Source organism: Zosterops lateralis, assembly GCF_965231275.1.
Source record: "Zosterops lateralis genome assembly, chromosome: 2".
Taxonomy (NCBI): Eukaryota; Metazoa; Chordata; class Aves; order Passeriformes; family Zosteropidae; genus Zosterops; species Zosterops lateralis.
The window spans coordinates 17,361,613-17,386,222 of NC_139763.1; the positions used below are offsets into that span (position 1 = coordinate 17,361,613).

Sequence of the window (24,610 nt, forward strand, 5' to 3'; positions counted from 1 at the left end):
AACACCTGTGTAAGGATAGATGAAAGCTTCTCCAGTCTCCATGAGAAAAGTCTCTCTAACCAAACTCCAGCTGTACTGCAGAGCATGGTGGTTAGGCTTTAAAGGCTCCTGATTGATGTGGCTGATCCTTGAACTACTCTCTTCTTTCAGCATGCAGTCATAAAGATGGGAAAAACGAATTTCATTTGCAAGTCTGTTGGAGGCCCATTCAGGCCTTTGATAGGAAAACAGGGAATTTCTGCCCAGTCTTATTCCTTAATTTCCTGTTATTTCAGCAGCAACTTATAGGTATTTATTGCTCTTGGAGCTTCTGCTGAAATAAATTCTACCTCCATTATCTGTAAGAACAAGAATACACTCTGCAACCAAATAAAACATTCAAGCAAATGTCAGAAACCCTAAACTTCTCTAAATATTTAGTGATGCTGGTTTTTTTTCCCAGGGGGCATGGAAGAGGTTTGACCTGAAAATGTCCTGAAATAAATTTGGCCTAAACAAATGCATTGAGAAACCTAGATTTCATAGACATTTTTAAAAGACCACAAAAATCTCAAGTCAATAGTTCAAAAAGGAAAACTCCACACTAAAGGTATATGAGATTTGTTTTATAAAGTTTCTGAGGAATGGGATACCCTAGAACTTCTGAAAAAGCAACACAGCAAAAACATGGCTTGAGGACTCTGAAAATGCATGAACAAAACATTTCCCATCCACAGCTAACCCTGACACTCAGCTGAAGAACATGAGACCACAGACCTAACTCAAGGCATGCTTTAATTGACAGAATGACTTTCAGATATTTCAATGAACTGCGGAGAATGACATTTCTGAGGAAGCCCAGAGGAACCCCAGCCAGTCATTTTATGCATGTTTTAACTTTAAGATTTTGGCAGTGAAAAAGCTTGCAGAAAACAGCCAAAGGAGAGTGAGAGACAAAAACTTGAGAAAAAACCCCACAACGGTGAAGCCAAAACTTCCTTGGTAAACAAAAATCAGTCACCCATGTCATTTTCAAGCATAAATATCAGCAGCCTTGGTGCATTTTTCAAGTTTAACAAAGCCTAGCACGCAGATGACCCGCCTCCTGCCACTATTTTCTTTATGAATGCATTCAGGAACTATTTCTATTTTATTGCAGTATTGTAGTTCAGCAGTCACAGTAAAAACATCTGAAATGAAATTAAATAACCTGAATAGATGATAGGTGGAAATTAAAAAAGATACAGAGGTAATGCATAACAGATTGTATTGGTAATATTTTTAATTTAGTGATCAAGTATCTAAAGTATAATTCCTCAACTAGCGAAGATACAAATGAAATTGCAACAGGGAATTTGTGCACTTCCCACTGAGGGAGATGAATGGAAGATGAATTACTGACCTTCCAAATGATACTCATTCAGTGTATTAATTCTGAATGTATAAACATAAGTTGAACATTAAAAAATCAAGTCAAAATGATTCTCAAATCACTTTTGAAGAGATTTTAAAGTCCATTTATCTTGGACAATGTAAAATGAAGCTTTTTAATTATGTGTATGAAAGATATTATATATTTATTTCCATTTCAAATATAATTCTATATTTTATCTCTATCTTCTTTCGTACTTTAGGTTGCAAGCCACCCAAAACAAGGTCACAAGCAAGGGATTAGGTGATTCTGGAAAAAAACCTGCCCACACTACTGACATACCAGCACCCTGCACCACCAGATCTGCAGTGCTGCTTCCAAAGCCCAGTGTGACTGCTGCGCAAACTGCTGTAGGATGAGCAACATCTCCCAGGGATACAACATACATTTTAATAGTTCCAGAAGATACGCTGGGTTCTCAATGTCCTGGCTGCAGCATTGTCCAAATTTAACACTGTACTCCATAGAAGCTTAGGAGATTCTGTTTGGTGGTGCCACTACCAAGATGGATTTGGTGAGGGAGCAGATGGGTTCTGACTCCAGGACTCTCCAGAGCAAAGCATTGGGAGGAAATAGCTGGAGAACAGCCTTGCTGAGCTGCCATGACATACCATTATTTTTATACTTGTAGGAGTGTCAGAAGGGCTGGTTCCTGCAGTCAGTTTGCCACTTGATTAACTACCTTAACACTAAACCTTTAAATCCCACAGCATGTACATTGAGAGCTGCAATATTTGGGCACAACTCAGTTGGCCATGATTAGTTCAGTTTTATAGAGTCTTTAGAAGTTTGAGATTTTAACCTCAGTGTTAAACTCCTCTCTTTAATTCAGTTTTGCTCGCAGCAGACTTCATGGACTCATACAATGGTTAGGTTTGGAAGGGACCTTTGGAGATCTAGTCCAAAGCCCCTGTTCCACCCAATCAAACCTGCTGTGTTCAGTTGTGGGCCCTCACTACAAGAAAGGACATTGGCCTGTGTTCAGAGAAGGGCAATGGAGCTGACAGAGGGTCTGGAGCATAACAGGAGTGCATGAGGGAGCTGGGGTTGTTTATCCTGGAGAAAAGAATGCTCAGGAGTGGCCTTATTGCTCTCACAGCTATCTGAAAGAAGGCAGTGCTGGGCTAACAGTTGGAATTGATTATCTTGGAAGTCTTTTCCAAACTACATGATTTTATAATTCTAAGTCTGTGCTGAAGCCTCATATTTTCAACCAATTCAGGCAGTGCAGATACTTCATCTGAACATGATCCATGTGCTCCACTACCCCTCCTGCAGCAGCCCTACAGGACACCAACAGGTACAGCCTATTTCTCTGCAGATTCCAGCATCTCACAAGTCCCCCAATGACTCCTGTGAACTATGTGGGAATATCTCTTGAGATGCCTGTCAGCCCTTTCCATACACATAAGAAAAGACTGAGCTGGGGGTTGAAGATGACTTAATGAGAAGCTTAGAGATTCCTGAAGTCCTCTCAGAGACTCAGTCCTGCTGCTCACATAGCACAGTCTCTGTGAAGCTGGTCCTGCCCCCTCCTCTCTGCAAGGTAAGGTCCTAGCTTATGTAGAACCCTGGAGGCTGAAAATTTCAGGCTTTCTATGCTGAAAGGTGCTGACCCTTAAGCAAGCACCACATTTGACTTGAGGCCTTGGAACAAGCTTCCAAGATTGAGTGAAAGCATGGGGGTTGTGGGTGTGTAGTTCGAATAATATTGTGTGATCTCACATGGTGAAAAACTTAGATTTGGGATTTTAGTATATAGTAATGCATGTGAGTCAAGATAGAGGATTTTTTTGTGTTGTCTAAGTCCTTCTTCATGGTTTGGATGGTTTTCTGTAATTGGGTGAAAAAGGCACTGCGGTCCTTGGATGGTCATTATTGGGTCAGAAATATAAATAATATAGGTGTCACCTCGTTGTTGGGTGATTATCATTTAAATAACCTTGGAAAGAATTAGAAGCTCTCAATTTTACCTCATTTCTCTAACTTGCTAGTTAGAGCTCACACCTCATGAGCTGGTAAATAGGTAAGAAACAATAAACATCTGAGTCCAAACTCAAAATCTACATTTCCTGTGTATTATTCATCCTGACCTTAGCAGAGGAAAAGAAGCCAGAACCATCCCAGCTTACACTTTCTCACCTCTGCCCGACCCAAGTCCCGAGTCTGCTGACTGCTTGGCATTGGCTCAGAATAAGAATCAAATAGTGCACAGTCACGCATGGGCTTCAAACAAGCTGCAGGGGAAAGAAAAAGAAAAGAAAAAAAGTAAAAAAAAAACCCCAAACCAACGAAAAACCAACCCAAAGCCAAACAAAGAGACACACCAAGTCTTTGGTTAGTACATACTTCCTAGAAACCTGTTCTAGCATAATTTTGCCCTTTATTTCTACATCTCAGACCTAATCCATGAGACATGGACAACAAACGCCATTAAAAAAAAAAAATCTATCTTGAATCTTAAAAGTAAGTCAGTGTCATGAAAGGGAAGCTTGTATAATTTCTGTTGTAGAAATAATGATGAAATTTGGAAGAAATTTCTTCTTCTCCCAATCCAGTATCAATTTAATTGATCTTATAGTTTGTATCTTGTTCTCTTAACAATGTTAAAGGTACTTATGCTACCTTCAGCAATTTTGACTTTTTGGATACTGAAAAGTATAGCCAAATCTAAATGATACTCTAAAATTGAAGGCCAGCAAAAAGCAAAGCACTAAACACTACGGATGCTGTAGTATATACCACCTTCAACTAAACATTGAGAGCAGGGGGAAATAAAAGGAAAAAAAAAAATCACATCTAACTTCTCAAAGGAATATTCACAACAAGCTAATATCTATCCCACAAGATCAAGTCCTCCTGCTGTTATCACTCTGAGATTAGCTCCTCTGAGATAAATCTGTCTTATGAGCTGGAAGACATCTTTTTTTAAAGATCAATATATTAAAAAGCAGAACAACCACATTTCTAGTTTTTGGATAGCATTTATTTTGTGTCAATAAATTAGGTTCTTGGAAATCTGTCTTAATTTACAGTACAGTGGGTTACACACAGGGCAAATAGCTTTTGAGATTCTGCAAATTAGTTTTAATAAAAAGTTTCCAAAAAGAAGGTGGCGGGTCAAATTGTCAATGGAGCTGTGCCAGAATAGCATTTGGACCAGTTGGGCTTGTAGTTTCTGGCACTAGTCATAAAACTAAGAAGATTAATGCATTCTTAAATGTTTTTTTCGTCCAAGTAATTTCATTTTAAGTTTTAACAGCACTCTTATCAGATGCAAATACTTCAATTGAACCAAATTATGCCTCATTCTGAAACTAATACAGCAACCAAATGAAAACCCAATGTTCTTCTTCAGGGTCCTAAGAAGCCAAAAGGCCAAAAAAATTTGAAAAAAAGTCTAAATTTCACAGAAATCAAATTATAAAAACATGAAAACACAAGATTTCTCTTGAAAATTGCTTTTGACATTTTAGGTAACTGTATGAGGCACTTACATACTTGTCAATGGTTTTATTTCAGAAGTAATACAACCAGGGCTCTACGCTTTTCTGTGATTCACAGATTTACGGTGTGTTGAGATGTTCTGCTTTTTTTAATGCAAGTCTTTCAAAAGACAGATTTATGAATCCTGACCAGATAGCGAATGAACATGAGATCATTTCAGACGCTCAGATTAACCAGAATTAGTTCATTAGCTGGATTATTTAAAGGACCCACAAGAAACAATTAGTTCTTTCACCTCTTCCATGTAGATTTGCTTGAAATGCTTGGTTTCATGCAAGAGCATGAAGCAATAATCATCTAAGAAAATGGCAGAACTAAGTGCTGAAAGGGACAAATAGGGAAAAAGAGGACTCCCAGAGAACAACTGCAGCTTGCCATGCTATTTCTGCCATTGACATAATGATTCCCTGCTACTAGAGAATTCTTTACACTGCAGTTTTACCCAGAAAGATTCAATGTGAAGACACACCAAAAAGAACCTGCATGGATGAGTTTACAAGCCAATTTATCATGAGACCAGGCATGAAAGTAGTGAACAAAGTGGTGGTCCTGAAGGGAAAAGGGTAGTTGTGATTATGACAGGGGAATGTAATTAGAGAGACTGAAAGTGATGAAGATTTGGAAGTGCATGTTTTCCAGGATCTTATTGCTTTGGATATGAATATAGTGGATTACAGGGAACATGATTCCATCAGAAATTATTTCACAAATCTGATACAGGGTCAACATTTAATTTTCCTAACTGCAGCTTCATTTGTTCTTTTCCTGCCTTTTAATATATTCAGCCTCATCAAATTTAATGGACATTTTATTAGGTCTTAAATATTATCCCTTAGCACTGTAATTATCATCTGTGATTAATCCTCCTTGCCCTCGAGAGTCATGCACATTTTTTAGATGTAACAGTATATATTTCAACATTAATTTATAATTAAATAAAGAGAACAAATGAAAGGGCAGGTCTTTCACTGCACATTGTTACTAAAGTATTTTATATTTTGGGTTAATTCATCCTTGTGCTACACAAATTGTTGTAATCCTCCTGTCATTAATGCAAACTACCCACAGAAGAACCTGTGGATTACATAAAATAAATTACCAAAAAAAAAAAAAAAAAAAAAAATCAACCAATCAACCTTTGATATAACCAGTATCTCCATCTAAAAAAAAATACACTAGCATATTAAGTTCCAATGCAGTTCAGTATCATTTTTAACAAATCTTCAAGACATAGATACTTCAGGAAAAACCATCAAAAGAATTAAAAGCTGTATCATAGATTCACAGAATGGTTTGGATTGGAAGATATTTTAAAGATTATCTAGTTCCTCCCTTACCATGGGTAGGGACAACTTCCAGTAGACCAGGTTGCTCTAGGCCTTATCCAACCTGGCCTTGAACACTTTCAGAGGTGGAGTATCCTCAGCTGCTCTGGGCAACCTATTCCAGTGACTCATCACCCACACAGTAAACAATCTCTTCCTAAAATTCGCATAAAACTGTCCTCTTTCATTTAAAAGCCATTACTGGATTCCCTTTGCTTTACAGGTACTCATCTCTGTCCTGTCTTTATCTATCCTGACACCTGAAGAACAACGGAGCAAAGGGGCAAACATTAAGAAGCAGGTAATTGCTCCACTTTGCATCCCTACCTCTATGCTTTGATATATTCTTCAGCAATCACCTCATAAGCACAACTAAAAACACATGCCTTGAATGCAGCTGGAGAATCATTACACAGGGTAGTAAGCCCAGGATGGGCTTCTTTCCAGGATGGAACGTGAGCCTGTCTCACACACATGCTGGATTTCTGAGATGGCTGCAGGGACATGACCTGCCACAGGAACTTTACCTGCTTGGAGGTACTCAGGCAGCAGTGTCTCCGGTAGTGTCTCAGGCAGCTGGTAACCATTCTTCCTGGCAACCACAAGGTGGAAAGCGGCACAGAACTCGGCAAGCGTCAGTGCCCCATCGCAATCTACATCGCTCAGCTCCCTGTGGATAGAACGGGCACACGTTTTCCAAGGTGTTACCTCAGGGAAACATATGCATGCCATCACGGAGGAGACAAAAATGCAGCTCTGAGAAGAGATATTTTAACAGAAGACAAGCATCCCTATCCTGTACACTTGATCCTGACTTGCGCATTTCTCTCTGGGAAGATGAAGCGAGCTGGTTTTCTAGAACTGACCTGCCACTTTTTTATTTTTCAGTGAAGTACATTGATGGTATGTGTATATTAGAATGTGAAATACATAATCTATACTTATTGAATAGGTGGTTGGGGTTAGAAGAGACCTCAAAGATCATCTAATTTCAACTCCCCTGCCATGGGCAGGGAACCTTCCATTAGACTAGGTTACTCAAAGCCCCATCCAGCCTGGCCATGAAGACTTTCAGGAATGGGAAGTCCACGACCTCTCTAGGCAATCTGTTCTATGGCTCATGACCCTTAGAGTAAAGAAGTCCTTCCTAATATCTAATCTTAACCTGCCCTTCTTTAGCTTACAGTCATTCCCCCATGTCCTTTCACTACATGCCTTTGTGAAAAGTCCCTCTCCAGCTCTCTTGTGGATCCTGCTAGGTACTGGAAAGCTACTGGAAGATCTCCCAGACCCTTTTCTTCAGGCTGAACAGTGTCTCAGCCTGTTTTCACAGAAGAGGTGCTCCAGCCCTGTGATCAACTTCGTGGACCTCCTCTGGTCTTGTTCCAACAGCTCCATGTTCTTCTGATGCTGGGGAACCCAGAGCTGGATGCAGCACCCCAGATGAGATCCTTAGCAGAACAGAGGTGCAGAACCCCCTTCCCTTGCCCTGCTGGTCACACCTCTTTTGATGCAGCCCAGGATGTAGTTGGCCTTCTGAGCAGCAATTAACTGCACATTGTTCCAAGGGTGGAATTAACCTTCCAATATTTAGAAGCACTTTTGGCTAATCCATGAAGGATCTTAAAACAGTTCAAGCAGAAAAAGTTAAACATGGACCTCAGCAATGGTTACTTAGCACCACTGACTAACCTTTAAAAAAGAGCAAAATTAATGCTCTTAACGAGTTTAAATATTGTTGTTAACTTCTCACTAAGCGGCTCTCTCTAATTCTAGCACACTTCACAAACACTAAAGTTAAACTTCAGAAATTCAAGAATTCAATTTTATAAATTAACTCTTTGCCAAAACTGAGTAATATTTTATCTTGGACACATGGTCTAAAATAAACATATAATTTCTTACTCTTTGAAAGGAACAAGCATTTCTCAAACTGTTGAGGTTATAGTGACAAGGACTGAGATCACATGTGTTTAACACAGCAACACAACCTGATAAATCACATTGTCACAAAATTATAAGTATCTACTAGAAAGGAGTAATTTTTTTGAAATTCTGCACAGAGAACAAGTTGGGTCAGCAATAGAAATAAAATCTGTTTTGCTAATATATTAGGTTAATCCATTCTTTTTAAGTAATCTCAAATTTAAATTCCAATATTCACTTCCCCCAGCACTATGTTTCTTCAATTGTTGGTTTTTTTTTTATTTTCACAACTGACAATCCGCTTTGAAAAGATTCCAGACATATCCTTTGACCCTGACAGATGTTTAGGCTCTTGCAAGCTTTTCTTCTCATCTCTCTTCATAAAAGCATATATAAAAACAAAATCACTATCAGCATTTTTGATCCATGTTTAAAACTGTTTGTTCCTCCTATCAGACATGCAATGATGACAACAAATTACAAAGCACCACGTTGTTGATGAAAATATAATAGAATTCTTGTCAAATTTTATCACATACAGTTCCATCCACAATTGTTTCTCAATAGGCTCATTAAAAGTAAGCACACTGGTTCATTAGAAAAGCACTAATGAATTATGTAGTTGTTTAATTAGGCCTCCTCTAACAGAACAAAGACAGAAACATAAAACCAACAACACATCTAAAACATTCCAGAGGTGCTTCTCCTCTGTGTCATTTCATGAAAAGTGCCAGTTCTGTGAGCTAATGATGCTGCTCACAATACACTTAAGAACAGCTCTCAGCTACGCTGCTGTTCAGACCTTCCCAGTCCTGCTGAGTAGGCAAACATCTCTCCAGAAAACAAGTGTGTCAAGAAGAGCAATGACCACCCTGCTGCTTGAGCCTCAAAGTGATTCTGGAGATGAGAACAATAATTATAATTGAAGACACTTTCAAAATTTAACAAGAACTCTTGAATTAAGTGTCTTTTAAAAAAATGTGAAGGGCATCCCCAACACTATTACAGTACTCACCAGATGTGAGAAAGTTCCGGGATGGGCAGCTTTGACTTTGTGAAGAAATTCTTTGCAACAGAACCTGTTGGGAGAGCATGCTTCATCAACCATTGGAAATTAATTCTCCAAATTCCTCCCTTTTACCAGGTCTGCCGTGCCAGACGCAGGCAGTTAATTCATGTCCAAGAGACGCTCAGATTAATCGGATGCTACTATAGATGCTGGACCATTTGTCTCCTTCTGAGTAAATGATAAAGCCAGACAGAGTGTTGACCTCATTTCTCCATTCCCTCCATATGGGAAAAATAAATAAAGGGAAACCTTTATTTATTAGCACTAGTAACTCTAACCTGCATAACAAGTATGTCACCAATAATGAAATAACAGACACAAATGTCCCTGCTTCACTCAGCAGTCATGTGTATGGCTTTGACATCTGCACTGCTCTCCCAAGATGCTGCTTCAATCATGACTTTTCCCTGCAGTGAAGATTTTACAGAGGGGAAAAAAAAACTGCAGAAGATTCAGCTAGCACACAGCTCCTGTCCTACTGCAGCATCCTCACTCACCCTGCCATAGCAGCCCTTCTCATGCTTCTAGTTAACAAACGTACTTCTTCACTATCTTATATGCACAGGCTGTCAGGGTTTCCTGCAAGTCCTTCCTGGGTACAGCCTTACAAATCATAAGGAATCAAAGCACAGGCTTCTAGGATGAGAATCCTCTTCTCCTTGGCAACCACTGGGGAAAGAACCTACACTGAACAATCATTTGTTTTTTGAAGCAAACTGCATGAAAGAGATTTAACTGAGGTAAAGAATTGCTGAAGCACTAATTTCAGTTAGTAGCAGGTCATTTCTTTAAACTTCTGGCTGGATCAAAGCCTCCTGAACCCCAGTGATACAGCAGGGCTCATTACAACTGCCCCAGTTGAAAACCTGTGACATATTCCTTGCCAGATCAACTGTCTGTACATGGCAAGGTCTCTTCTCACAAGCAGCCTGGACCTTCTATTCAGGATGGAAATCTGAGAATAATCAGACCCATCTCAGCATGCTCTGAACAATACTTCTATCATGTGTGTGCTCTCCAGGATTGTTTCCTAATTACCTAGAGGTCAAAATCTCAGTCCCCCAGAACCATACACCCTCAGGCTTGACTGCCCAGGGCAATTAACTGCATACTTCACTGTCATCACATGGACATGGCCACAGTTCTGCTGGATAAGCCAGCACAACCCTACAGTTTTTCAACTCAATATACACTGCAGGTGTGATCCGCAAATACAGAACATCAAACGTAGAGAGCTCATCTTAACTTTTACCAAATTGCCAACACTTCTCCCTTAGATGTAATAATTTTTTCTAAAATCAGGATATTTAGGAGAAAACGTAAGGACCACAATATTGGTTCAAATAGTCTGCCTTTAAAAAGAAAACATAATCAACTCTTACAAATGTGCTCCCAAAGAGAGAAAAGAATTTATTTGCTTAATACTTTCACCTCCCAGCCTGGTCCCCCCATTCAATGTGCAGAGTGTTTGGTAAAAATTACCTGAAACAAAGGCATTGAGGTCGGGCTGCAGGGACCTGAACTGATTAATGTAGTAATCTCGCTGCTCCTCCGTTATCCTCCAAGGGTCATCTGAGTACTGGGTGCTGCTGTCCTGCTGCTCCCGCTCCACTGAAAGAGACTGAAGGGAGGGACACTGGCACCAGCCACAGGGAGGGCACCAGAAGGGCACTGGGAACCTCAAGAAACCAGACTCACACTCTTCTATGTAGCAGAGACAAATTTTCAGAAGACAAGAAGCAGAAATGGCCACACTGATGACCATCCCACTACTTACTTGTTAAAACTGAGGGTATTATTAGGTATCTTTACCCCTGCAATTAAAGGAAGCTTTTACAAGACCAAGGCTCAAAGGAAAAGGAAATCTGGCTACTGCTGACCACTAAATGTCCAAGTCATACTTTACTACCTCTAGATTCATTTTGGGAGTCCTTTTTTTCTGCCATGCATTACAAACCTGAACTGCACACTGTACACCTCAAAGAGATGGAACCAGTAAAAGATCTAAAGCTGCATTTTGCAGCTTTGTGCATGAAAATTTATCTTCACTATGAAACTACATATTTAATCTAGGAATGGTGCAGTAACTATGGAGATATTCCACTTCTGGACCCTCTGCTCACCCCAATAACTAAGCACTCATTATGCTAAGTCAGGGAGACACACAAGCCCCTAGAGACCCCCTCAAACTTCTATCACTTCCCAAGGCTTAAGCAAAAATCTTCCTTTGGGTTAAAGAATATTCTGGAGGAAAAGGGTATTCAATCCAATTATTTTTTTGCTCTGTCTTTGCTCTCTGATTAACTTGTTTAAGGGAGGCCTGTACCTTTTACAGATTGGATGGAGGTATCTACACAAGGGCTGCCAGTACAGCTGATGTCTTTGTTAAAATGGAATAAATGGGTACTCAATACTCAATATTCAATAAATGAGTATTCAATATTTAAGCCTGCATGATAACAGTCTTAAAAAGGGAGGGCAAGAATGAAAAACAATCAGCTGTGAAACCCCTTCTCTGACACACCTGTCTATTTCCCAAGAATCAAATGCAAAACACCAGTTCTGAAATACATCAAAAGATCCCTGAAACAGGCAACATCACAAAGCTGTAAATTAATTTTCATTTCAAAGTGTTATGCAAATGCACCCAATTTCATTTTAAGTTAGCACAAATTATGCGACACTACCTGTAGGTATCTTTTGGAGGCTCAGGTGACATTTTATTGTGGGTGTGAGGTGCTAAGCACTCAGGAAAAGGTAGAGTCTCTGAGTCTTACTTATTTAGAAAAATCTCTCCCTTAAGAGAGCTTTGCCCTTCCTTAGGGCAAACTAATTGTTTGCATAATAAATGCACAGCAGGCATACTGGAACACCAGAAAGATCTGCTTTTGCAATCAGCAGGAAAATACAAGACCCATTTTCATAAAAACAAACAAATGCCCAGAAATTAATATATTTTGTTTAAGGTATAATTTAACCAAAGGGGGTAAAAAATCAAAACATGCAGAATGCTAACCATAAATACTGTGTATGTGTAACAGATAGAAATCTAAATCAAGAAGCAATCTGTGAAATCTCATGTACTTTAAATAAAAATGTTTTACTTCAACTTACCTTTAGTAATTTAATTAATTTGATTATTTATTGTAATTTCTCCATTCCATCAGCTTTTTTTCCCTCATATACCAAAAAAAGCACACTTCAGTCTCACGTCTAAAAACACCATGGAGAACACTTTTCACTTGCAAAGTGAGAATTTTCTGCCCTTTTTAAAAATTTCTCTATTGTTTTGTTAGTAGTACTACTAAAGAAAAATACGCAATTCATTACCCGGTTAGGAGTTGAACAGGTGAGTGCAGACTTGGCTCCATAATTCCCTGAAGATGGTCCATCTTGCTGGTGAGTAGAGTGTCTGACTTCATAAGGAGCTACATTAGACACTTAAAATTAAATATATAAATGTCAGGATAATAAAAAAACCACTGCTAAGCTAAAGGAAATAATTGAATACCACAAGATCAAGAATGTAGATTGTGAACATTTTATCAAAGCATCAAAATCCATTTGGTCAAGCATCTATCAAGTTAACCAGATATTATATAACCTGTCCATGGATCTATACATTTTATATACTTACAGCCACATATAGCACAAGAACTATTTTAAGTAAGAAGAAATAATTCAACTGGACTATAAAAAATATGCTTTGACAATGCTATCAAATAACAAACCATTACTTCTCCATATACTCTTCCTCTCCATTCCTTAATTTCTGTTGAAAATCAAAATACATGACACACCACTTTGTACTATTTGGATTAGAGAAGAAAGGTAACAATTTCTTCTTCTTTTGCTAAAATAAGTCACTTAGGCTCCACTGCAGTAAATATAGTAAGCAGCGACACAACAACACATTTAGGAACAATGTTTTAAAAATAAGGCAACGATGCAAACAAAAAGGCAACTCACTTGCAAACCCTTAAACAGCTGAGAAATGCTGCCAGCCTATTTAAAATTTACCATTACAAAGTCTACATTAGATAGAAAAAAGAGTGAAGTTTCTACATGATGAAAAAGGAATCCAACTAATCTTAAAACTTTTGATCTCAGGAAGAGCTTAAAAATTATACCCCCAACCTCCTTGTTTTCCTAAGGGGTTTTATCTTGTATTGTTATCTGTTTTATTCCTGTACAAGTCACTGCTAATTTCAGACTTACAAAAAAAAAAAAAAAAAAAAAAAGGAAGGAAGGTGAACAGTGGAAAACATTTAGATGCCCTCAGAGGAGAGATTTAAGCATGAAGCCACATGGCTGTATGCTTGCTAGCATGAAAAACTTTCAGAAGTATAAAGAAAAATGTCCATAATCATGGTTGCAGTGCAAAGGGCTGCCCTTGAAGACACCCTGTCCAGTTTCAGGGTCAGATCTGCAGTACAGCCCAGCCCAGGGGGCACAAGCACCTCCTTCGTATGTATTACACACAGCTTCCCTTTGGAGTGCTCTGCAGGAAACTGGAAGGGTCTCAATTTAAAGGCCAGGGAGAACCAACAGGTCTTGCATTAGGCCTGGCATGTGGTACAGCCTAGGTCATAAAATGTTAACTGCTCACTGCCATTGAGAACACATTTGGCTGAAGTATCCCCAGTGGGATCAAAATAGGAGAGATTCCTTTTCTGGAAAATAGGAAAAATTGCTTTCCGAAAAACAGCCATTGTTCTGCACCTCTAAGACTTTATTACCTTACAAATTTGAGCAGTTAAATAATTAATTTTGGAAGACATTGACAGCCGGACTGGATGCTGCTGTCTCTGGTCACTTTGCATAGCTGCTGAGTCGATGAGAAATTTCACAGAAGTTACATTGGCAACCAAATTCAGGAGGAAAAAAACACCTCAACACCTCAAATACTCCCACATAGCACTGACAGATCTGGGACAGAGTGGCAGAAAAGAACAGAGCACTCGACAGGTACAAGGTCAGCTGGTCCCAATGGATACCCCTGTCCAGCTCTCCACAGCATGGGCTCTCTGCCACGTGTCCTCTTCACTGGGGCAGAACATGCATTGTACCAGAAAACAACTGTACTAGTGTGCTCCTTTCAGAATCAATCCCGCCTCTGAACTGCAGTTTACCTACGCTGCAGGGGAGTGCCTGTGACTCAGTACTGGTACAATTTTCAGGTGGAGGCTGCTTTATATTGTCAAACACATTCTTATCACAGCTGTGCTGAGTTTCAACATGTTGAATAGCTCTTTTGTCACTCATTTGTAAATAAGGACAAAAGGTGAAGGACTAGCATGCTTCAATCTTCACTCACTGCAAACACACTAACTTAAAGCAGGAGGGATGATGGTATACACCATGCCTGCTATTGCCACCAACTTGGTCACCACACATTGCAAATACGAGAGGACAAGTGCTTTACTATTAACAGGAACCTGTAAAGCCATAGTTAAACTAGCTTCTACCCCATTAGCCTGTTATTAAAATCTGAGTGTTTTCCCACCTACCCTAATGGCATCAAAATGCAGGATAGAACATCTATGCAGTGCCTTGTTTTTGTCTGAATTGCCTAAGTTACACTGTGAGACTGCTTTTATACTCTCATCCTATTATTATTTCTATTACAAAACCAGAGATATTATTATCCATTCCTGCAAAGGCAGATTCACTTCCAATCTGAAAATTAATATGCAGCTACTGAAATTGGGAGCAGGCTTTTCTTCTCCTCTAATGAAACCAAAACCATCATGCACTCTGACAATATTTTGCAGGCTCTCTGCCACTGGGGTATATTGCAGAGCCTTGTCAGAGATTAGCTATTAGCATTTGTGAGCAGTCACACATAAATCTATTTTAATAGAAAGTGAATAGGAAGACAGGATTAAACAGTCAAAATAATTTGATCAAATAATTTTCCAAAACATGAGTCTAATTGAATTTTAAAATCATTAGGGTGATTGTCACTAGCATTTAGAATTTGGATACTTCTGAAAAGGGGGAGGGGAAATATATTTGAATATAATGTGCATTGCCATCTTTATCCTACCTCCATGCTGCTGTTCCAGTCCACTTCTTGCTTTACCATATCCATAACTTAGGGGTATTCTCTGGTAAGTAGATGGAGAAGCAGGAGGTGAGCAAATTGGAGACATCGGAGGAGACTTGGGTTCCTATTTCAGAAACACACCAACACAGAACACAATTCTGAGACAAAGATTGTAAAAAACAACCAAGTAATGCTGCAAAGTGGTCCAAGTGCATACAACATGATGGACAAACAAGATAAAAACACTGCAGCATCTTCAGGTCCTTTATTTCCAAGAAAAGGCTTAAAACAGACAAGGCAGGATTTGGTACTGAGCCTTTGAGGGATAAAGCATGGCAGTGCTATAACAAAGCTTTACAATGGTCAGCTCAATGTATTTTACTTCCAAAGATGCCTGAAGTAGTATATGCAGAAGGCTCAATGTGATTGGATATCTTTGAATTTACCTAGTGTGAGTGCATTCTCTGTGGGTGATGATTTTTCATACAAAAAAAAAAGTACAAAAAATTAAAATACAACTCTAGATCAGTATTTTAAACACTGGATTTGTAAGTATCATTGGGTAACTATCCTAAAGCTTTCACTTTCCTTTGATTTACTGAGATTGCTTGAGAAAAGGATGTAAGCCTGAAAGGTTTTACTGAATAAAGAGGAAAATATAACACAACACAGATAATCCAGATGGAGCCAGGGGTTTGAGGGCACTGTTCTGCTTCAGTGTTAGTACACAGAGGACAGGCATACATGCTCTTCTTCCTCATCCTGTTATTCCACCTGTGTATCTTGTCATCAGCACAGTCCCGCTGGCTGACCTCAGGCTGGGGATGCCGTTACTGATGCCAGCGCACCCTGCGACGAACGTGGGCACGTGTTTGGGGAAGATAAAAGTGCTCCCACCAGGCACTTACAACATGACCTGACACGGTACCAGAGGAGAAGGTGTCAAGCCTGGGGGAAATTATGCAAATCAGGCTTTATGAAATCTATTCAGCACCATAAAGCTTCTTGTATCTGAACAAGTGCTTTCTGCTCTCTTAAATACAGATAATACGAATGTCCCTTGGAAGCTTCATTAAATTGGCATCTCTGAACAACAGATGCTGGGACAATGTTTTACTCAGGAAAAAAAAAAAAAAAGCAGACATCTTCTGGACTATTCCTTGGGGAGATAAAAACAAAAGAAATCTTGGGGGCCTTACCCCACCCAAAAATAGTGGCTCATGATTGAACATCCCATCTCCAACTGAGTATTTCTAGAGCAACTAAGGACCATTAGTCCATTACCATACTGGCCATGGGAAATCACTCACTTTCCTGTTCTGCTTCACAGACAGATTTCTATTTGCTGCTTTTCCCACTTCCTCTCCAAGAAACAGTGCTGGATTAAGTAGGAGGAAAACACTGGAAGAATTTACACAGAATATGACAGGGCTGACAGCTTTATACAAGCTCATACAGAGAATTTTCTTCAGGGAAGCGACTGGGATGCATCAAAACCAGAATACAGGAATGATGGGGATTATTTGCACATCAGGAGTCCATCTTCTGCCTAGTACTGGAAAATTGAGTAAGCCCCTGTGAGTGTAACCATTTACAGGACTGGACCCAAAAGGAGGATGCATAATGACATGTTGTCCTGAAGCAGACAAGCCTGTTACCTGTTTGTCCCCTTCATCTGTTCTTTTGTAGGAATTTTTTTCCAAATTTGCATGTGGAACCTGAAATTTAACTCCATGGAATTCTGCTGGAGTCCCATAACGTACTTCAGTGTCGTTTTTCAGCGCCATAAATCGTGGTAGAGGCAATTCTTTATTAAGAGAGAGAAAAATTCAATTGAGCCTACAGAACATAAGAAGCACTTTAAGCAGTATCATCTTGTAAAACCAACAAAAAGTTTATCTATAAAAGACTGCTAGTTATATTTTGTAACATTCTTAAGTGTGGGACTCCTTTGATTATTTTATGTCTTAATAAAAATGTGAATGTTACACAAAGCTACATTCACTAGCTTAACATATAATCTCTCCATGCAAAGAGAATGAAATAAGCCTTGTGCATATTATTAAAGCAAGCAGCAAACTCATTTCCTGCCTTCAAAACCTTGCCTGTAATGAAAAGAACAGTTTCCCACAGAAACTGTGGGACGGATAAATTAATCAGTCAGGATCACAGTATCCTCAATGCTGCCATCATACAAGGAACAAATCAAAAATGGTAGGGTTCAGAGATCACACCAAGGCCTAGAGACAGCTGTGTCAAAAGGTCCCACGTTGTATCTGCTGTGCTGAGCGAGAGACTGACACTTTGTCACTCTAAGACAATTCCCAATTATTTTGCAGAAATGCCATTTATTTTTGTGCACAGTCACCCTAAAAGATCAATACAATTAAAATTAACAGAATGCTCAACACCAAGCAAAGCTATTCATCCATCACCTCTGTAATATTTTACACTTATAGTTACAACCACAAAAAAAATAAATCAATTGGAATTTGGTACATATTACTCACTCCACTCTAAAGGTGTAATTAGCACTGGAAGAAATTTTATTGAAATTTTACTGAAACAATAAGTAAGCAATATCAATACAAGGACTGCAAGTACCTGTTTTTACTCAAATTTGTGGATTATTTGCATATGCTGGATTTGTTAAATATACAGAGTAAATCTCAGACCAGGTTTCTAATTTAGTTTGTTGAGAGTTTTTTGTTGTTTTATTTTGGGGTTTTTTTTCTTTTTAATTAACATCCTTAAAAAGGACAGAAATGCAAGAGAGCGTGCAGAAGCTGTCCGGAAGGAAAACTGGTGGACAAACCCAGGTCACTCCTCTTCATCCTTGGTTCAAACTGCTGCTCCAGCAAGGCACTGAACAGAACTGTGCCAGCTGCATCTGATCCCTTCCACTTAGTCAAGAGCTCTGCACCACAGGAGCTCAGCTCACAAAATGCTTCTCATGTGCTTGCCATCCTGGCCTTCCCTCCCTGGGCTGGGGCAGACCTGGGAACCCCCTCCCTGTGCCTCACAGTGCACATGAATTTGACATTTCATTGCCCTTATCAGAGACAGCAGAGCAGAAGCTGTGCTGGGAGCAGTGACCTGATTGGAGAGTTGTGGGTAGGTGCTGCCTTTCCAGCCTTCTCTCTGATCTTGCAGCTGGTTGCATTGCTCCTCCATAGGGATGATGCAAGCACAGCCTCAGGGCATGGCTTGAACGCCCACCCAGAATATGGGAGCTAAGGGTTCAGACCTGTTCAAGCTGAAGCAAAAAGCCCTGTGTTTTGAAGTCTGAGCCCTGCTGAGCAGTATGCATCACTGAAGCAAGAACACTGAGTTCCTTCCAAGTTGCTATCAAGGTTTCACAGCTGAAAGGGACCTGCTTTCTCTATTCATCACTTGAGTAAGATAAGACTCTTTCAAGAAGCCTTCTTCTCCACCAAAACTGGTACGTTTAATATTACTGACAATCCACTGGGAAGAATAAAGCTGTTGTAAAATATATCTAATACACATTTTCATACCTATTCACAGTAAGCACTACAATTTTATCTCCACTACCCATTTATTTCAGCAGGATTATTTGCTAAAACAGATGAGTGTTACAATCTGCCCTGAACAGAGGGACTCCCTGACCTGCCCATGTCCCCCACAATGTGCCTCCACCCAAAGCAGCTATCAGCTCTCACTCTGCACAGCCGTCAAGATTAGAGGCTGAAGGTGAAAGAGAAATGTATCTCCTCCACTGATCATCTGTCATTCCTGCTGCTCCTTTGTAGTGCCTTTTCCAGAGGGCAATGTCATCTCAGATCTCCCATATCTGTAATTCTCTGCAATTTTCCACCACTCACTTAGAGCATGTCACATTACCTTCCACTCTTTCTCTGCTCCTTAAAATTGTTCATAGAAACATAAAAAGAAAGAGTTTACCACTATGGAGAGCTGACAAGCATTAAAGAAAGTGAGAAACAAGTGCACAGCACTGCAAGCAAAATTTGCTACTTACCATTCTTAATGCTCTCAATCCGTACTGGGAACCCTGACTGTGCTGCTGCAATTAACTTCAAAGCAATATAAAACTGAGCAGGACCAAAATAACCCACGCGCTTGGCTCCACAAACTTCTGTAATCTAAGAGAGAAGAGACACATTGTCGGTTAAATGCCTTTCCAGGAGATGTCAACATCTCCACACAAACGGAGAAAAAACTTTAAAACCACAAAATGCTTGTTGCATTTGAAGTTTTCTATTACATGTATTTGTTTCAACTCAGAACATTAGTACACAAAAGACAGGTTGGTAATTGCTACGCTTTTCAGAAGCACTACTGGTTAACACTGCTATCCTGAAACAACTTATGGGTTTTCATACTATGTAAGATTTTAACAGCAGGGGAAATTACAAGTTCTTAAGTACCCTGTCCAGTAAAACATTTCCATCAAAGAAGCTGTGATGTCTTTAGAAAGTTATACTTAATATAAGCCCTAACAACAATGGTTCAGATAATTACCATAACTGGAACATAAACACAAAAGAAGATCCTAGAACACCACTTGAGCAAGCAATTTTTTGGGTGAAAAATTATCATGGTCTCAGGACTGAAGTTTAAATTCCATGTATACTTCATTATTTGCTTCACTATGCCACTTTTATGAAGCCAAGACCACCATATTCACACACTCAGACAATCGCTAAACAAACAGTAGGTATCAGCAGGTTTTAAGCATAGGCACCAATTCTCCTATGCCTGAAGCTCCCAGATGTTCACAAAGCTCAGACAGGCATTGGGGTTAGAACAAAACTCCGTTTGCCCCAGACATAATAGAAAATCTCCAACTGTTTTCCTGAAAATACACCTAGATTAGCAACATTTACTGGCTGGCAAGGGGCAGCCTCTGTGACAGTTCTCCATGGGCAAGTTTTGCTTCTGGAAAGCCATGTCTATGGATTGGCTCCCAAGCTACAACAGCATGACAGAAAGTATTAAGTTGTATATAAGCAAATAGCACAAAGAAATAGTCTATTTTTTTCCCGATTTTTATATGTATATATACACATACATTCACAGTGGCAAAATGTCAGGTCAAATGATTATTAAAGAAATCTGATGTTTTGGAATGGTAATTCTTACTAATCAAAGACAATTGTTTTCAAGCAAATCTTTCTTCTCTGATGTGGCCTCTGCTTTGACCGAATGAGCTCTTGCTATTTTCTCATCCTGTAAGTTTCAGACTTGGTCACAAGACATAGCAAATAGGTTTTTTCCTCTTACTGCTTGATAAAAAGTGAGACTGAGTCTCTGTATAAGGACAGCTTCAATTAACCAGAATTATTTGTCATTCTCTTTCCTCTACCTTTTTCTCTGCTAATGTGGCCCATGTTATTCTGCCCTTCCCTCTATCACTGGCCTCACTTCTTTTATTTTCCAGTGGGAAAGCCAGGCACTTGGGATGTGCCTGAGACGGATGAATGGGCATACCCTTAGTACCTTATCTGAGCTCCAAAGCAGGATTCTCCCCCTTGGTCCTGGATGTTCCTAATTCACTGAGTCCCACTGCCCACACCACCCACTCCTGCATGATCCTTCCCCAGCCAGCAGCCCTGGCTCTGCCTGCTGCTGTGGTGTGGAACACAGATGACTGGACTGGACCATGGACATGGAACATGCCCAGCAGCTGCACTTCAGACTGCTCCTCATGAGCAAAACCTCCCAGGCACGCCAGGACCTGGCAGCTCTGGGGGCTGTGGCAGGCATGTGAGTGGTCACCAGCTTATCCAACAGCCCAGGGAGAAGCAGATGAAGAAGGGGCACAACCAAGCTGAAATTCAGTCTGAGTTCACAGCTCTGGCCTGTAATGGGAGATGTGTGTTAAAAAAATGCCAGTGCTGAACAGGGCAGTCAGCAAAGCTGGGACCCCTCAGCAGCCAGGCCCTCCCATGGAGGCTGCGGGTGCTCAGCTGCTGTGTGACCCATGGGCAGGGCCTGGGATGGCTCCTGCTGTGGGGCAGAAACGGCACACAAAGTCCCTGTGTGTGCCTACAGGGTACACCCTTTTCTCCTCTTGGGCTCTTTTCCTGCCATGGCTACAGTTCCTGCCCTGCCTGTGCTTGCTGACATGGAGCAATAGTGCTACCATGATGTGTTTCCCTGACTGCTGGAAAAAGGCAATACTGAGCAGCTGGGACTTTCACAGCGATGCTACTATCTTCCTGAAGAGCTCATTTTCCATATATTTTCTATATTTTGAAATATTAACGTTGTTGAATGCTGCAAATGCTCTGCTTCCTCCTTATATGGAAATATGAACATTTTATTCTGAACAAGTGGACTAAAATTTTTTATCAAGGACATCTCATCTCTCAAAAATAGTGATATTTCTCAAGCACACAGCAAACCAACCAGAAATTGTTTCTCTAATTTTGCTTTTCGGTAACAACAAAAATAAATTTTGTAGATACAAGCTTCTCTGTTATTTGTGCAACCAGACTCTGAATTCTTTGTTAATGGTCAAGAGCAAAAGATGGAAGCTGACACAATAGTCAAATTTGTTACACTATTGATTGTGGGTATTTATATGGATTAATTGCAGGTACAGGCATTTACTCTCATCAGGTTCCTTGTCCAGTTAAAGGAGAGGGTCTTGGGTTCCTTCCAGCCAGTATTTCACACTATCTGGTGCCAACAGGGCAGCCCCTCTCTCCAGCAACCACAGAAGTTTGGTAGCAGATTAGCCTTTATCCAAAAGTAAATCCTCAGAACATGCTGCCTGCTCAAATTTCCACAGCAGCTTAAATTGAACACTGCATTATGTTTTTGTTTCCTGGTTTTACCTTTCACAGGGTCAGTGCACACAGCTTTTTGATGGGCAGATTACACTTCATGATATGCAATTCTGAAATTAGGCTAGTTTGTGCGTTACACTATTAGGAGTCTCTCAAGGTCTGTCCAAGTTAAAGGCACTGCATATGAATGTGATATGCTAATTTATCATTTAAACCCTTGAACCTGTTGTCACTTTGGGCTGCATGCTTTTTAGCAAGCCAGCAAGAAAAGAACTGATATTTTCTGCTTGTGCACTGCTAAACAGACACACATATAAATCAAAACTTGCATGCCTTGATACTTCAAGGGATTTCAATGCAGAACTATTGACTGCCCATTTATATTACAATTTTTCCTTTAATTCTCTAGCAGAAAACTATAATCCTCCAGTGACAGCAAAATATTGAAGTGTAATGAAGAATGTATTGGAAATCCTTTTTTATAGTGGTGGGTTACAGATGTTGCTTGCTGAATCTAACATCAGGATGATAAACCAAGTTACTCCAAAATCACACAGAATCACTGAATGGCTGGGATTGGAAGTGACCTCTGGAGATCCTTGACTCCAGTCTCCTTGCTCAAGAGATCAGGACCACCTAGAGCTGGTTGTACAGGATTGCACAGAAGAAGGCTTCAAAAATGTCCAGGGAAAGAGAATGTGCCATTCTCACAATAAAGAAGTTTTCCTCATATTCAGAAGGAACTTACTGTATTTTCCTTTATGCCTGTTGCCCCTTGTCCTGTTACTAGGCACCACCAAGAAGCCTGGCTCCATCCTTTTGACACCTCCCTTCAGATACTTACATATATTTATAAAATCTCCTCTCCATCTTCCTCAGGCTAAACAGGTCCGTGTCCCTCAGTCCCCTCCTAAGAGATGCTCCAGTCTCCTGGTCATCTTTGGAGCAGTGATGCTTGAACTTTAACCACTTGGACCCATCCCATACCTTCTAGACTCCTAACCCATGGGATTCTTCCAATGAGATCCCTGAAGGGGCTAAAGTTTGTGCTCCTCAAATCCAGGGCTGGGACCTTACTTTTTGCCTTGTTTCCACCACACAGGTTCTTGAACTCTGCCACGTCATGGTCACTGCAGCCAAGGCTGCCCCAACCTTCACATCCCGAACCAGTCCTTCTTTCTTCATTAGTACAAGGTGTAGCACCACTCCTCTCTATGCTGGCTCCTCCACTACCTGTATAAAAAACTGATCACCAGTGCTCTGCAGGACATCCCTGGACTGTGCCCAGCTGTTCTGTCTTTCCAGAAGATACAGGTGTGGTTGAAGAAGGTGATGAAGGCTTGTGATCATAAGGGTACTTCCAGCTGTTTGTAGAAGGCCTCATCGACTCCTTCTCCTGATCAGGTGGCCTGCAGCAATATTCCAGTCATGGAAAATTGCCATGTTCAATGGTTTATGAGGCAAGAACACTGCTGAGAAGACAATGGGATTTCAGCAAGTAGCCTTAACATACTTGCTCTATAGAGGAATCGCCATCACATTCTCAAACACCCATAAGTAGGGGAGAAAGAGCAAGATCTATAAGCCTTCTATAAGCCTGCACACCTTCTGACAGGTCAGAAGTTTTTCTAGGGCTGCAAAAATATATACTTTTTAGCAAGCATTAAAAAACGAATATCCAATTCATAAACATTAAAATCTGATATAAGCTCCTCAGAAGAGTTGCTGCTTGAAAACACTGTGCTCCCTGCAAACTTCTAATAGAAAAGTTCTACATCTTCAGGTACTGGAACACAGAGCAGATTTTTGGTTTTTTTTATCCATTCACTGCTCTGCTCTATTGGCTGACAGCAAGTGTTATTTTTATAATTGCTCCTTGAAGACATCCCACATGAAGCAGCTTTTCCCAGCACAATCTGACATTGTTCCAGCTCTCCCCAGTTCTCTCCAAACAAGTTTCCACTGCAGCCTCCAAGAGCACTGACCTCACAAACACACTGGGCAGGTCTAATTTAGATTGCAAGAACTAAACTTCAGAAACTGAATATGAGCCGACAGCTGAAGTTTTTTTCCATAAGTAGAAAAAGGAGTATAATCAGAAATAATTATACCCTAATCCTATGGACAGGCTGAAATGGTCATCCTGGAGCCTCCAGGCAAAGCTAGACCTGGGACTTTTGCTTTTTCGTTTAGCTGCTGTGGCATCCTCTGTGTCAGGCTGGCACACAATTTTTGTCTGCTCTCTGTCACCCTGCTGCTACCTGCCACATAGATGGTCACTGCTTGTCATCCGTGGGCAAATCCAGCTCAAAGGCACTCACACCTCCATGTGGGCTGTGGGATGCTGTGAGATCCTGTGAGCTGAATGAGTCACTTCATTTGGAGAGAAAAAGAAGGTGACCATCACTGGCTCCTATGTTAAAGGAAATTTTCTCACTACAATTTCCATCTCAGCACAACCCCCAGAATGCACATTTATTTCACTTGTCCTTGCTTAATCTATAATGAGGTAGAAATATTTTCTAGTTTATCAACTGCCTCTGAATT

At 40.2% G+C, this 24,610-nt stretch overlaps 1 protein-coding gene across 3 annotated transcripts in view; it reads right to left on the reverse strand.

Annotated features, from left to right (window-relative positions):
- Window positions 1–24,610, reverse strand: part of REPS2 (RALBP1 associated Eps domain containing 2) — a gene marked incomplete at its 5' end in the record, with an annotated part of 95,836 nt that overhangs the window by 42,625 nt on the left and 28,601 nt on the right. For all 3 annotated transcript variants that reach the window (XM_083885140.1, XM_083885139.1, XM_083885141.1), the window contains 8 exons: window positions 3,554–3,648; window positions 6,771–6,913; window positions 9,185–9,248; window positions 10,721–10,859; window positions 12,569–12,678; window positions 15,288–15,411; window positions 16,946–17,094; window positions 19,288–19,411. In XM_083885140.1, the coding sequence (XP_083741266.1) occupies window positions 3,554–3,648; window positions 6,771–6,913; window positions 9,185–9,248; window positions 10,721–10,859; window positions 12,569–12,678; window positions 15,288–15,411; window positions 16,946–17,094; window positions 19,288–19,411 (948 nt within the window). The remainder of the gene's footprint in view (window positions 1–3,553; window positions 3,649–6,770; window positions 6,914–9,184; window positions 9,249–10,720; window positions 10,860–12,568; window positions 12,679–15,287; window positions 15,412–16,945; window positions 17,095–19,287; window positions 19,412–24,610) is intronic.